The sequence below is a fragment of the Danaus plexippus genome, chromosome 14 (assembly GCF_018135715.1).
Source record: "Danaus plexippus chromosome 14, MEX_DaPlex, whole genome shotgun sequence".
Lineage (NCBI taxonomy): Eukaryota > Metazoa > Arthropoda > Insecta > Lepidoptera > Nymphalidae > Danaus > Danaus plexippus.
Window position 1 is genome coordinate 5,525,822 of NC_083546.1, and position 12,715 is coordinate 5,538,536.

The window sequence follows — 12,715 nt, forward strand, 5'->3', positions numbered from 1 at the left end:
ACCGTGACCACGGGCAGACGAGATGTGATGTCATATGTAGTATATCCGAAATATATTAGTTTCATTTAAATTAATAAAACTCGCGAAAGTCTTAGATCTCATTATGTGAACCAGTACGGACCGGATATCGCCAACAGAATATATTTATTTATTTTTTATTACAAAATACATATATATTTTTTGCGATAGCATTTGACCGAAACACATTTCATGGCTAACCAAAAGCTGAATCGAACTTAGGGCTAACTTACTAGAAGTTAAACAAACGTTCATAAGGTATACTTAGTACTGATTTAATATATTTAACATACTCACAATTCATATTAAATGAAATAAAAAAGCAGTAATAAAAACATTTTAACTTAATCAATTTTTTCAAGAAATAAGTATGTTCAATTGAACCGAACAACGTACTAATTCCGTTTCGAAATTCTGTTTCGAATTAGATTTTTTACCCTTAAATAATGAAAACCGAAATTGCTGTAGCTTCTTAAATTTTACACTTAAATTATGCCTGCGGCTCAGCATGGCTGAATGCATTTTTGTATGAAAGAGTTCATGAAAATCCATACTTAACTTCATAGTACTAGGGTATAAAAAGAAACCTAGTTTCCATTATAAACACGCTAATTGGGAAATTAAATTCCATTTTCGTTTGAATATTAATAATATATCATAACTTTATTTAATTACAATAAACAGAATTTACGCCAGGTTTTTTGTTAGCGTTATAGTGTCACTTGTTTTATCTTTTTACCCCTCAAAATCAGTCTCAAACCTCAGTCATTTTAATCTTAATTCTTAAAATGCTCATTCATTTTTCATAAGAATTACATTGATAGCATGTTTTTTCTCCTTTCTGTTACAATCACCTAAAGGCTACAAAGCCAGCATACTATTCATAAACATAATTTTACGAAAATAATTTATTTAATTTTCATACTTTGTAATATAAATAAAAATAATTGCTAGTAAAAATTTTGACAGTGATACCTAATTGAGGTAGAACAATTAACATATTTTTTTTATTAAATTCGTAATAACGATTTTTATTATATGTAGCCAAAGTTCTCTGAACTATTTGAAGATCAGATAATAGTGTAGAAAAAACATACTTCTCGTGTATCAATCGAATACTCTTATTTCTACGAAAAATAAAACCAATACAGACAAGATTTATATCCAGACTTTATTTCAAACATATGTAATAGGATTCATCATTGGCAAACCACTTAGCTGCAAAGAATAATGCCATTGTTTTTCTAGAACAAAGAAATGCACAGAACTCTAGGCAATCGTATTTAAATCTTATAGCTAAAAAGATGGTCATTAAAACTCTTTTAGGCCGTTTACACTGCAATCTAATATAACTTTTTTTTTTTAATGTGGCCTTCATCCGTGCAAAGACATGCACATTATATTCTGCCAGTGTCGTGTAGAAATATTATAACATTAAAACAACAATAATCTAAGACACTTCTATAGTTACAAATACGTCAACTGTCATGATATCGCGATATGTCACGACAGACACCCACTGCCCAGGCCGTTTGCACCAATCGCAAAACGGTACATTTTAGCCAATAGCAATGAAACAATAGGCAAATCTTATTCAAATATTTCTGATATACCAGCCGTCCGTTTATTACCAAGTAAAAAGATACATGAATTATTTGTAAAATGTTTTATAGAAGACCAAATAATATTCGGATGGTTCATTTTTATTATATACGACTAGGAAATTTTATACAAGATATCTGGGCGGCCTCGCTAATAACAGACTCAGAATATGTAATAAAACAAACCCATATAGATTAAAGTCCTAATACTCCACCTATCTATACCTATAATTAAAGGATTTAGTAGGTAGAAAACATTTAAAGATAGTGATCTTTAAACGCTTTCTCCTTACTAAATCCTTAAAATTCCTATACGAACATAACTTCTGTCACTTGCGAGAATAGTATGCTTAGCACAAGTTTGCATAATAGCACTGCATAAGAAGCGTTTCCCGATTCTCATACAATAAACTAAATAATATTAGAATATAGGAAAATTTTTTACTGAAAAACTGTTCACACTGTATGTACCGTGACAATAAAAACTTATCGTTAACAAACTGGTATCTGGGCAACTGTAACTAGTCACCATCAAGTGGCCAGTCTATATATAACTTACTAGATTATGATAAAATTACATATTGAATAGTTGTTCAAAATGTTGGCAAGTATGTATACCATAAAAAAATTAAAATGCAACATGAAAAAAAACCTGTCAATCAAAAGCATATATGAAAAAATATATATTTTGCAATCAAGAGTATCTTAAGAAATACTTTCATATTAATTCTAAAATTCTAATTTTAACTATGCGTCATAAAACATCAAACCTTATTTCAAACTAAGTGGGTATGAAAAAAGATACTATTACATCGCTTAATTTTAGATTCTAGAAAATATAATGAATATTCATTGCACTAATTAGGCCGTCTATCATCTTTAGGCAACATGACAAATTCGTTTCATACCTGTTTATTATGGACAATTCTCTATCATACATCAAAATACCTACAAAAATTCATAAATATAATTAATTACTCCATATTACAATTAATATGCTGACTCAACAACTTAATGATAAAATCTATGTTCAATGAACAATAAAAACTATAGCTTATTCATCATATTATCTAAATACTATACCATTCACTTAAGCCAGGCTTGTGACTAAAGTATGTATTAAAAATATTATATTCAAACAATATTAATTCTTATCAATCTTGTATATACATATATTTTTATATGATATTTTATATATATATATTTTTATATATCATCAATATTAACATCTCATATGTGACTCACATCAGTGTGTATTAAGCCTTACAACAAAATGCAAACACTTTAATTTCTGTTAATATCATAAGATTCACCCAAGTCATAATAATTCAAAATAAATTATAACACTTCATTATAGGCTCTGAGCACACTCAAGGGTTTATATCTTATATGTTATATTTTGTAAAATCAGATAGTTTTCAAGCCATTGTAGCAGTGTATTATGGGACAGAAAGAGTTATACATATCTATAATACCAGGTTCTTTGACAATTCAAATGTTAACAACTGTTGAAGATCTTACTATTCTTTACACAGAATTATATCTAGCATTTTACGAATTAACAACTTTCCCAATGTTTCAACCCTAGATCAAATTCAAGAATATTATACACAAACTAGATCATTACAAAATAGAATACCATGAAAATGACTGAATGATGAAGTACTTCCATACAAATAGTCATAAACATATAAATTACTAGCAAATTCAGTGTCCAACTGAGAAGTATATACATGCAAATTTGTATATAAGTTTACTTTAAATAACTCTGATAGACTATTTAACATTACACATCATATCTTGATGACAACAATATATTGTATTTATTGATTATATTGAGAAACATTCATTTAACATTCATAAACCACTTTAGCTTTAATCACCTCACTATTAAATGTCATTATCACTCTATATTATTATCACTCAAAGTCCCAGCAAACAAAGCGCTAGGAAGTTAGAGCATCAGTCATCCAAGTCATCATCACTCATTTCTTCATCACTAGTGCAATCAGGTTCGTTGCTTTGTGACATACAACGTTCACAACAACAGACAAACAGATAATTCTCTGATAATTCCTGAAATATTATTTGCCTAATTAGATATTTATTTATATACAAAAAAAATATTAAATGTGTTTTAAATTTAAAAAATTCAAGCGTTATACATAAATAAATCTTCAATGAAATTAAGGCTTACTATTATATATATAAGTAATAGTAAAAGAAAATAAAATAGATTAGAATATTTTAAGTTACTTACTCTCTGTCTTGAATGTCGAGACCTTTGTAGAGTGCAATCATCTAAATAGCTTATATGTATTTCATCACCGGGCTTGATATTTCTTATAGCCTTGAGCTGTATTCTGTGGTTGCCGTATGGGAATGATGATTCAGCATTTGGAGCGCAGCTGTGATTGCAAGCACTTTGAAGTTGATATAAACCCGAACCTTCTGTGTTAAGGAACTGGCCTGATTCTAGAATCATATGTTATAGATCTCATAACCTTATTAAATATATGATAAGCGCATACAATTGTATTAATTTGTTAAAACTTTACCTTCTTCAACATATTGATATATTTTGTCTATAAAAACATCTAATTGCTGTCTTTCATCATCTGACATAGTCAATTGAGACACTGAATTCACCCACAGCGCCAGGGGACTTGTGCCAATGCCCTGACCATTTGTACCTACAAGAGCCATTAAGGAGGAAAATCCTTCTGGGTTTAGGAACTGAAATCAAAAAACAGTAATTTAAGCTATAATCTGAACTGATTTATCCATTACCGCTATTTAAATATCTCTTTGAATGGTGTAATAAGAGTAATGTAGTTTTAGCAAAATCACATACATATAAGGACTTAAAATCACATACATACATTCAGGAACTTTAATGCTATATAAGAAATAAATTTCTATAAATGTGTATAAAAATTAGTATAATCTCATAAATATGGAGGTGACAACAACAATTACCTCATCTATATATTCTCCTCTAATAACATTAGCTGTCATTTCCCTTAATGTATTTAACTGGTCACTGAACTTTTCTCCTAACAATTTGTGTACCAGCTCAGCATCTTCATTGATTGTTCTATGACAGAACTGTTTGACATTTTCTGCAGCTAGGGCAGGATCATCGTGTTGCTGGATATATGCCAATAAACGAACAACCAACATAATGTTGGTAGTCTCAGGAGGATAATGGATTTGTCTGTGAGGATAACAATAAATTTATACTTTATATAAAGATATTTTCAACTTTAAATTTACTTAAAGTACTGGTTTATACTATATTGATCAAAACAGAGTACATAATAAATACTAGTAAATACAAATTCCTCAACAATGTTGAATACAAGTTTTAGATTTGTAAGAATACATATATAAAGCCACAAAATATAAAAACTGTTTTTTTTTTTTTAATTATATTAAGAAACATATCATAATATTTTTAAGGTCAAGTATCTAAAATTAAAACATAATGTTTTACTCTATTCAGTAATTTAGATGTTATCCTTACATGAGTACAAACCTTTATGATATCATTTATATAAATATTAGTCATACTTATAGTAAGTGATTGTTGTGTAAGAACTATGACTTTAAATATTGAAAACCTACTTCCAAGTCTCCACGAGCACACTAATTGGATGCATAACTTCACTTTGTATATAACACAAGCTCCGGTGATAAGTTGCATATGAGATCTCCTTGCATTCTTGGGAACAATATAATATACCACATTGATTGCAGCTCGTGATATTTAAAAGATCAGTCTCAAAACAGTTTGAATGTGGTAAAATGATATCCTGTTTGGCTGACAAGCGCCTCACATTCTGTTCTGGTGTTTCTAATGGTCTGCAACACAATATACAAATTTAGTACTGAAACTGATAATATAAGGAGTATAGAGAGTGAGCTTTTTACACAATTATTTAACTAATACAGCTTTAGGTTGGACCAACTCATTTTTTTGGAAAAGCTAAAAATTAAAAAAAATTGTTAAAAATAAAAAAGTAACATTACCTCATACAATGGTCACAGGCTAAATATCTGTATGCCGCATTATGAGCAAACTGACAAGAAACCAATGGTTCCTCTTCTAAAATTACATCTCCCGGCAAAAACTCCTTTGTAGCAAAGAGGCCCTTACCCTTAAACAATAGTTTAAAAGAGATTATTAAAATTTTCAAACACAACACCATATAATAGTATTCTTAATGCTATAGTACCTTTTGGCTATTGCACATTCTAACCTCGAACCCTGCCATGTCTATAATTTTAATGTAAGTTTAAAAAATTGGATTCAGAATAGGAACTCAAAATTATGAAATAATTTTTTAATAAGCAGTTTCCATATTATTAAATAATTGTGAAAATTAAGTTTAGCCGGTGATACCACACATTAATGTGTCTCAAATGCAACTGTCAATTGTCAATGTCAAGTTTGGTGCATGTCAAAAATTCACGATAAATTGAGGAATATTTAAATATTAACATGTTTGGAGAAATTAAATATAATACTAATATAAACCTGGACACTGGCATAATATTAGACTACATCAATGTGAAGGCAACCGTTTCATAAAAAAAAAGATATTTTTAGTAATTATTTTACACTCTAGAAGTGAAGAAATATCTTAAATAAAAAACTACTTTGAAATATACAAAATAAATTATCTCCTTTGAATTTGTTAGAATTATTCAGAAGATTTTGTGTGTCATCATCACTTTGATTTAATTTTCACATTTAATTTGCGTTCAATATCCATTTTCCTATTAAAGTATAGAGTAACCTCTAAAATTATTATAAAAATACTATGAAAGTAGAATCAGATTATTTAGTTTGATTCATCTAAAAATATTTTTACCAATTTTAAATTAATATAATTATAATCAGTATAAAAATTAGAACTTACTAATTATAATTAATTATAACCCATTAGTTTTAGAACAAATAGTAAAATAAAATGGTAAAGTTTTTTGCCAGCACTGCAAGATCAAGGACTATCATATCGTCAAGCCGTTTTCGGTAAAGATATTTTTCTTTTAAAAGATAAAACTATAAAGGATCATAATCCCTTTAATTTATAATGTACACTTAGTTATTTTTGTGTATATATTCGAAAAATATGACGTAACTAACGTAAATAATATTCAAACAAATTCAACCCTGTAAAAATATAAGTTCATATTGTATCATACAGTCGTTTATAATCAACACGTTTTCATTAGTATTAGGTATAAAATCTAATTTGCGAAAATTGTTAAACATGATTTTGGAGCCCCTAAAAGGAGGGTAGGTTGACATCGTGTACACAGATTATTTAAAAACTCTCCATAAAATCCTACTCCCTTTATTACAAAACAAAATAGGATACATCGGAATACATCGTAATCTCCTACAATAGATAACTTCCTGACCCTGAGATGAATTTCAAGCCGTTGCTATAAAAGGTTACATATTCACTTTTAAACCAATTCTTCCTGGCATACCCCAGGAGCCAGGCCCCTTAACTTGCTCTCTTATTATTTAATATTTTCATTAACAACATAACTAGTTGTTTTAATAACACCAATACAGTTTTGTCTGTTGATGATACTGAAATATTCAAAATAGTCAGGGATGAAGTGAATTCTAGAGACTTACAAAGTTATTTACTTCCAGCTATACTAAATATCTTTATTACCTTAATTTATAAAAATGTTGTATAATCATATTTATTATAATACATAAAAGAAAAAAACATTGTCTTAAGAATCCTATCCTAAATTACCATATATCGAGTAGAGAAGAATGACAAGTATTAAAATACAGACGCAACAAAAACAACAAACACACATTATCTTAATAACACATATATGAAATAGATCCCGAGCAAAAACATTTAAAATAATGTTAGAGCCTCAAGGCAGTACACAGAAGATAAAAAAAACTAATTCAGAGGCATCAAAAGAATTATCCTTTTAGTATTTCTACATATATTGCATCCAAATTAATAAAAAAAGGCTTATGTTAAACTTAACATAACAACCTAAAAACTCGCCGGTGACTACGCTTAATTTCGGTATCAGGATTCGGGATTGGAATAAGAGGTGGCCTATGTCTTTCTTCAATGTTCCATCTATCTCTATACCTAATTTCACCCAAATCGGTTCAGCGGTTAAGGCGTGTCAATGTAACAAATAGGCAGACAAACAGAGTTACATTCCCATTTATAATATTAGTAGGGACTATAATATTAATAACATAGAAATTCACATCGATAAGAAAAAACATTTATTGTCTATGTCTCAACAGTTGTATCATACGTTTCAATTTGTTTTATAGTATCAAACATGGGTAGGTTCTTCGTTTCCGGTGTAAATGAAAGTAGAAGAGCGGATATGATGGCTGATACAGTGAACAATATAGATGGAAATGCCTCTAAATATGAAGTCTGAAAAAAATATAGGTATTAATAACATCGAAACAAGGAGGTAAATTTTAAATTTTAAATACAAAAAAAAAATTAATACTTCATTATGTGGTAGGTACAGTATTAAATTCGTGATTTAAAAGAAATGAATTATACCGGAATAAAAAAGATTTACGATTTAAAAAAATCACAAAGAAAGGGATCGCTTTGCGATTTTCAAAATATCGCAGTCTAGTCCTGTTCGTATAGATGATTTTTCATCTACATTATTTATTCGAATTTTAATTTTAATATTATTTAAATTTTAAAAATAATAATATAATAATAATACCAGTAAGGGGGTTAAGGGTGCCAATACAGTTCCGCTTCTGCCCGCAGTGTTGCAAAGGCCTATCAGGATGCCTCTAGTATTGGTCGGGAATGATTCGATTGTGTAAATGAATATACCAATCATGCAAATCACTACAGCCATTTTTCCACATAAAAATAGTAACAACTTTAACCAAATTATATCTGAAAATATTATGTAGAAAAAATTTAGCAATAGCAACATCGATCATTCTTTTATTTATTTTTTTCATTAATTTTATTTAGATATACTTACCATTAGGAGTATAACTGTGTGCTATAATAAAAACTGCGCTAAATACATATGAAAATTGCAAACATATCCTCCTTTCGTACTTTGCAAAACAATACAGTGCTATTAAATCTCCAAGTATCGATGCCACCGCTGAGATAAGGAAATTTATGTATTTATTTCCAGGAAGAAATACTGAGTTGACCGTTAAACCGATATACATAAAGTTACTAGAAAAAAAAGTGAACGACATAACAGCCAGACGTATCAGTATAGCCTTGGATTTTAATATATCTTTGAAACTCTCTTTCTCTTTTGGTTCGACCACATTTAGTTTCAAGCATAATACGTCTCCAGAAATATCGCTTATTTGTTTTTCCGTTAGCGACAATTTATTCATTTTTGCTATTAATTTAAACGTCTCTTTCGCCTCTACGATCTTACCCCTTATCAATTGCCATCTCGTGCTTTCTTTTAAAATAAAAATATAAAATATAAACATAACCAATGGCGAGTAAACAGCTATAATCAAATATTTCCAATATCTTAGGACCATTGCTAACAATCCGAAGATTATTTCTCCTACATATATTGAAGTGCCTACTAACACTCCTGCCAATACACGTCTCCCACCACCTCCCAGTTCGATTACTGAAAACAAAAATAAGTATATAGAATTTCCTTAATTCAAGATAGTTATACAATAAAGTAGCATAAGTGATACCATAATAATATAAGAGCTTACATAAAACAGCAGTAACAGTATACAATCCAGAAGCTAAAACTGATTCTAAAAATTCTATTCCCAGGTATAAGTAAAAATTTGTTGCGAACATTTTTACTAAGCCTACAACGCCGCAAGAAACGGTCATGATAAGTGTGGGTTTTCGTCCCAATCTGAAAAAATAAATATTTTATATATTTTTTTAATAATTATACAGATTAAAAATAATTCAGTTATATGTGCGGATTGACATATTTTTTTTTACAGCGAGCAATCACACGATAAAACTTAGTTATTCTATTGAAGCAGGAATATATAATAAAATATTATTTATATATTCAAACTAACTCACTTGTCTGTTAAAAGCCCTGATATTATCATAGATAACAACATTCCGGCATTATGTATAGTTCCAATAAGACTTATTTTCCATGGCTGACATCCCAAATTTAGCTGAATGGTAAAAAACCTTATGTTATAACTATATTTTTTTATTATTAAAATATTAAGATCCTCCATGTTCAGTCAATAATTAAAATATGAATTAATTGTGTGAATTTATTTTTCGTTTATGGATATATATATAATATAACTTCAAATCTGCGTGTATTCATCCACAGAGATTTACAAAACTTACAAAGTTTAAATGTTTCATTAGTTAGACAATGGAAACCTTTACCCGTACCATCCTATTTTTATAAGGTTATATTTTCCCAGATTAACGATCTTTATGATAAAGTTCTGATACTTTTGAACATATAAAATAACATTAGGTACATATATCTGCTCAATACACTTGTAGTTAAAAAATTATACACTTCTTACAACGGAAACGACAGAATCGTTATTTTCATAAACCCACTCATGACATTCATTTAATTCTTTGGTGAAGGTTTCCTTTGAACAGTTGTCATTTTGATGATACTTCTCTTGATCTAGAACCGGTTGAGAACATCTTTCGTCTACATCACTTGGCCACCAGTGAGGTATTTCCACAACTGGATTCAGATCTTCGCATTTTGGAACTAAACATCTGAAACGTTGATTTATTTTTAGTTAAGAGGAATTTGTGTTATATTTACTCTATATATTTTTTTTGTGAATATTGTATTTTATTTAAACTTATCTTACAACAACCAATAAAACTCAACTAAACAATGAAGAACTTTATATTTTATCAGCATATCAATCCATAAATACAACGAAAAAGGTCAAAAATAAATCATAAATTAAATATAATTAATAATAATACAATAATAGTTGTTATTTAAGGGTGTACAATGAAGAATATTATTATATTTAATATATCGTACCATATATCACATAATTTTACATTTAAATTTTTCAAATATAATGACAAAAATTAGAAGTTACACGCTTCTATTATGAAATAACTCTGTTCAATGAGACAAAAGAGATGAAACTTCTCAGCATTCCATTGATTCACTATGCGGGTGCCAGGCTCATCGCGTTGCAGGGAGAGGAGATTTAACAGTGCCTTTTTCTTAATGAATGTTTTTATATATTAACATACATACAAGTTAAGTAAGTTGGGCAGTCATGAACTCAGCATAAAAATGTTGTGCAAATAATTGTGTTCAACTTTTGAAATAAATCAAACAAACAGTTAAGAAATCGTTCAAATTACAAATAGGACTGTTACTACAACTCTACTATCATTAAAACCATTTAATTTCATTTTTAAAACAAATTAACTATCAAGCTGAAAATTGAACATTTGCAAAACTGTTGCTTACCGTCCTAATTGGACAACGAATTTTAAACATAACGTGGTGATAACCACGTATTTAAAATCGAGTTGGTAATTTTTTTTAGTCGAATTCTTATTCCATTCTTCTACTTGTTTACCTGAGGACTATAGATGTGAAACTTTTGTTTTTGTTAAACATACCTACTTGGTACTGTTCCCTTCCGATTTCAATGATTTACAAAGAAATCGTTTATAATTGAAGTTATCTATCTCTGAAAGCCGCTCCTGTTTTCATCCGTTGCTCTATAGCATTGTTTTTGTAAAGTAACAGGAGAAAAAAAATTACGGCAAAATAGGTTCCTTTTTTCTATCAATTAATGTCATACAATATAAATAGCTATTTCCGTATTAGGTACGTACTTAACTTGTTTATTATTAACTTTATTTTTCGATATTTCTTTAATTTCGAATGTAATACAATTAGCATAAACGATAAAAATATCGCAGTAAACTATTCACATAATTATAAAACAAGTCTTTTTGAAAATAAAGTTTATATTCTCGTAGGTATGTACGTGTTATAATTAAAATTACTTTTTTAAATTAAATTCTAATCGTTAAATTATTCCGTATGGATTATTGATACATATATACATATTGATATTAATGTACCTATCGATGACATTATGTTTTAAAAAATTATAGAAATAACTTATTAATGTAATATTTTTGTTTCTTTCAATTTCTCTCTTTTCAGCTTGACTTGATGCTTGACTAAACTTTTATTAATCTACCAGCACCAAATCGCAATTTGGTCAAAAAAAGATAGAAACAATATTAAATAGAATTAATTTTAAGGCATTATGTTCAGCTATCCCATCCTTTTAGTTTGCTTACTACGCTCGATTTTTGTTATGTAATATAGCTCCGAATGATAAGAGACGCCCTACCGACGTACGCTTACACCTTGAAGACAAACAAGTGATTACACAGATATGAATGACCTCTTAACTCACTAAAACTGTCACATATCCCGATGCCTACCTCAATTCAACTATATACGTCCTAGGCCGAGGTCCAGCCTTTTAAAAGTACTCACACTTCTTCAAGCCCGTAGTTCAACGGTAGGACTCATTCGGACCACCCACCCACCCCAGTGACGCTGTCAAAGCTAATAGGACTAACGCCAACAATGAAGTCGAAAAAAAAAAGTTATTTTATTAATGTTTTCATAATTATTTTACCTGTGATCTACTTCCTGAGCCACAAAAATGTAATTAACATTAGTCATAGACACCATCATAATAGACAGACATATCAAAATATATTGAATACATTGAAATTTCCCAAACTTATTCAACTCCATAAAAACATCACTATTAACTTCAACGACTCCTTTTACGGTCATATTAATACTATTCACAGTCAATGACTAAAACTAAATTTAAATTGCAGAATGTGTTAAGGTTCATTAAACAAATTTAAATAAAGATATGATTATATGATAAGATTATGGTAAAACTAATTCTGACCCTAACAATAAAAGGCTACGAAAGAAACCTAACAACCGACTTTAAACAAGTTAAAAAAATACACCATTCAAGTTAAATCAGTCCTTTTTATTTAGATAATTACCGATTTAATGCAATTTACAAG

At 29.0% G+C, this 12,715-nt stretch overlaps 2 protein-coding genes across 2 annotated transcripts; both read right to left on the reverse strand.

The window, feature by feature from the left end:
• Positions 1 to 1,168: 1,168 nt before the first annotated feature.
• Positions 1,169 to 6,045, reverse strand: LOC116769568 (histone-lysine N-trimethyltransferase SMYD5). The gene is made up of 7 exons (XM_032660703.2): positions 5,858 to 6,045; positions 5,652 to 5,779; positions 5,247 to 5,483; positions 4,599 to 4,836; positions 4,178 to 4,355; positions 3,880 to 4,094; positions 1,169 to 3,695 (listed from the first exon to the last, which is right to left on the reverse strand). The coding sequence occupies exons 1-7, from the start codon at positions 5,894 to 5,896 to the stop codon at positions 3,582 to 3,584; spliced, it is 1,149 nt and encodes a 382-aa protein (XP_032516594.1). The 5' UTR covers positions 5,897 to 6,045; the 3' UTR covers positions 1,169 to 3,581.
• A 1,843-nt stretch (positions 6,046 to 7,888) lies between these two features.
• Positions 7,889 to 12,476, reverse strand: LOC116769845 (organic cation transporter protein-like). Its single transcript, XM_032661044.2, has 7 exons — positions 12,304 to 12,476; positions 10,174 to 10,381; positions 9,701 to 9,801; positions 9,370 to 9,521; positions 8,649 to 9,275; positions 8,376 to 8,557; positions 7,889 to 8,065 (listed from the first exon to the last, which is right to left on the reverse strand). The coding sequence occupies exons 1-7, from the start codon at positions 12,465 to 12,467 to the stop codon at positions 7,913 to 7,915; spliced, it is 1,587 nt and encodes a 528-aa protein (XP_032516935.2). The 5' UTR covers positions 12,468 to 12,476; the 3' UTR covers positions 7,889 to 7,912.
• Positions 12,477 to 12,715: the final 239 nt, after the last annotated feature.

Coding starts and splice junctions, on each gene's coding strand:
- LOC116769845 (XM_032661044.2), bottom strand. CDS start 12,467: ATGACCGTAAAAGGAGTCGTTGAAGTTAATAGTGATGTTTTTATGGAG. Junction 10,382..12,303: donor GCTCAGGAAGTAGATCACAG/GTAAAATAATTA, acceptor TCAACGTTTCAG/ATGTTTAGTTCCAAAATGCG. Junction 8,066..8,375: donor CACCCTTAACCCCCTTACTG/GTATTATTATTA, acceptor TATTTTTTTCAG/ACTTCATATTTAGAGGCATT.
- LOC116769568 (XM_032660703.2), bottom strand. CDS start 5,896: ATGGCAGGGTTCGAGGTTAGAATGTGCAATAGCCAAAAG. Junction 5,484..5,651: donor GCCTGTGACCATTGTATGAG/GTAATGTTACTT, acceptor ATTGTGTTGCAG/ACCATTAGAAACACCAGAAC. Junction 4,837..5,246: donor GTGCTCGTGGAGACTTGGAA/GTAGGTTTTCAA, acceptor TTATCCTCACAG/ACAAATCCATTATCCTCCTG.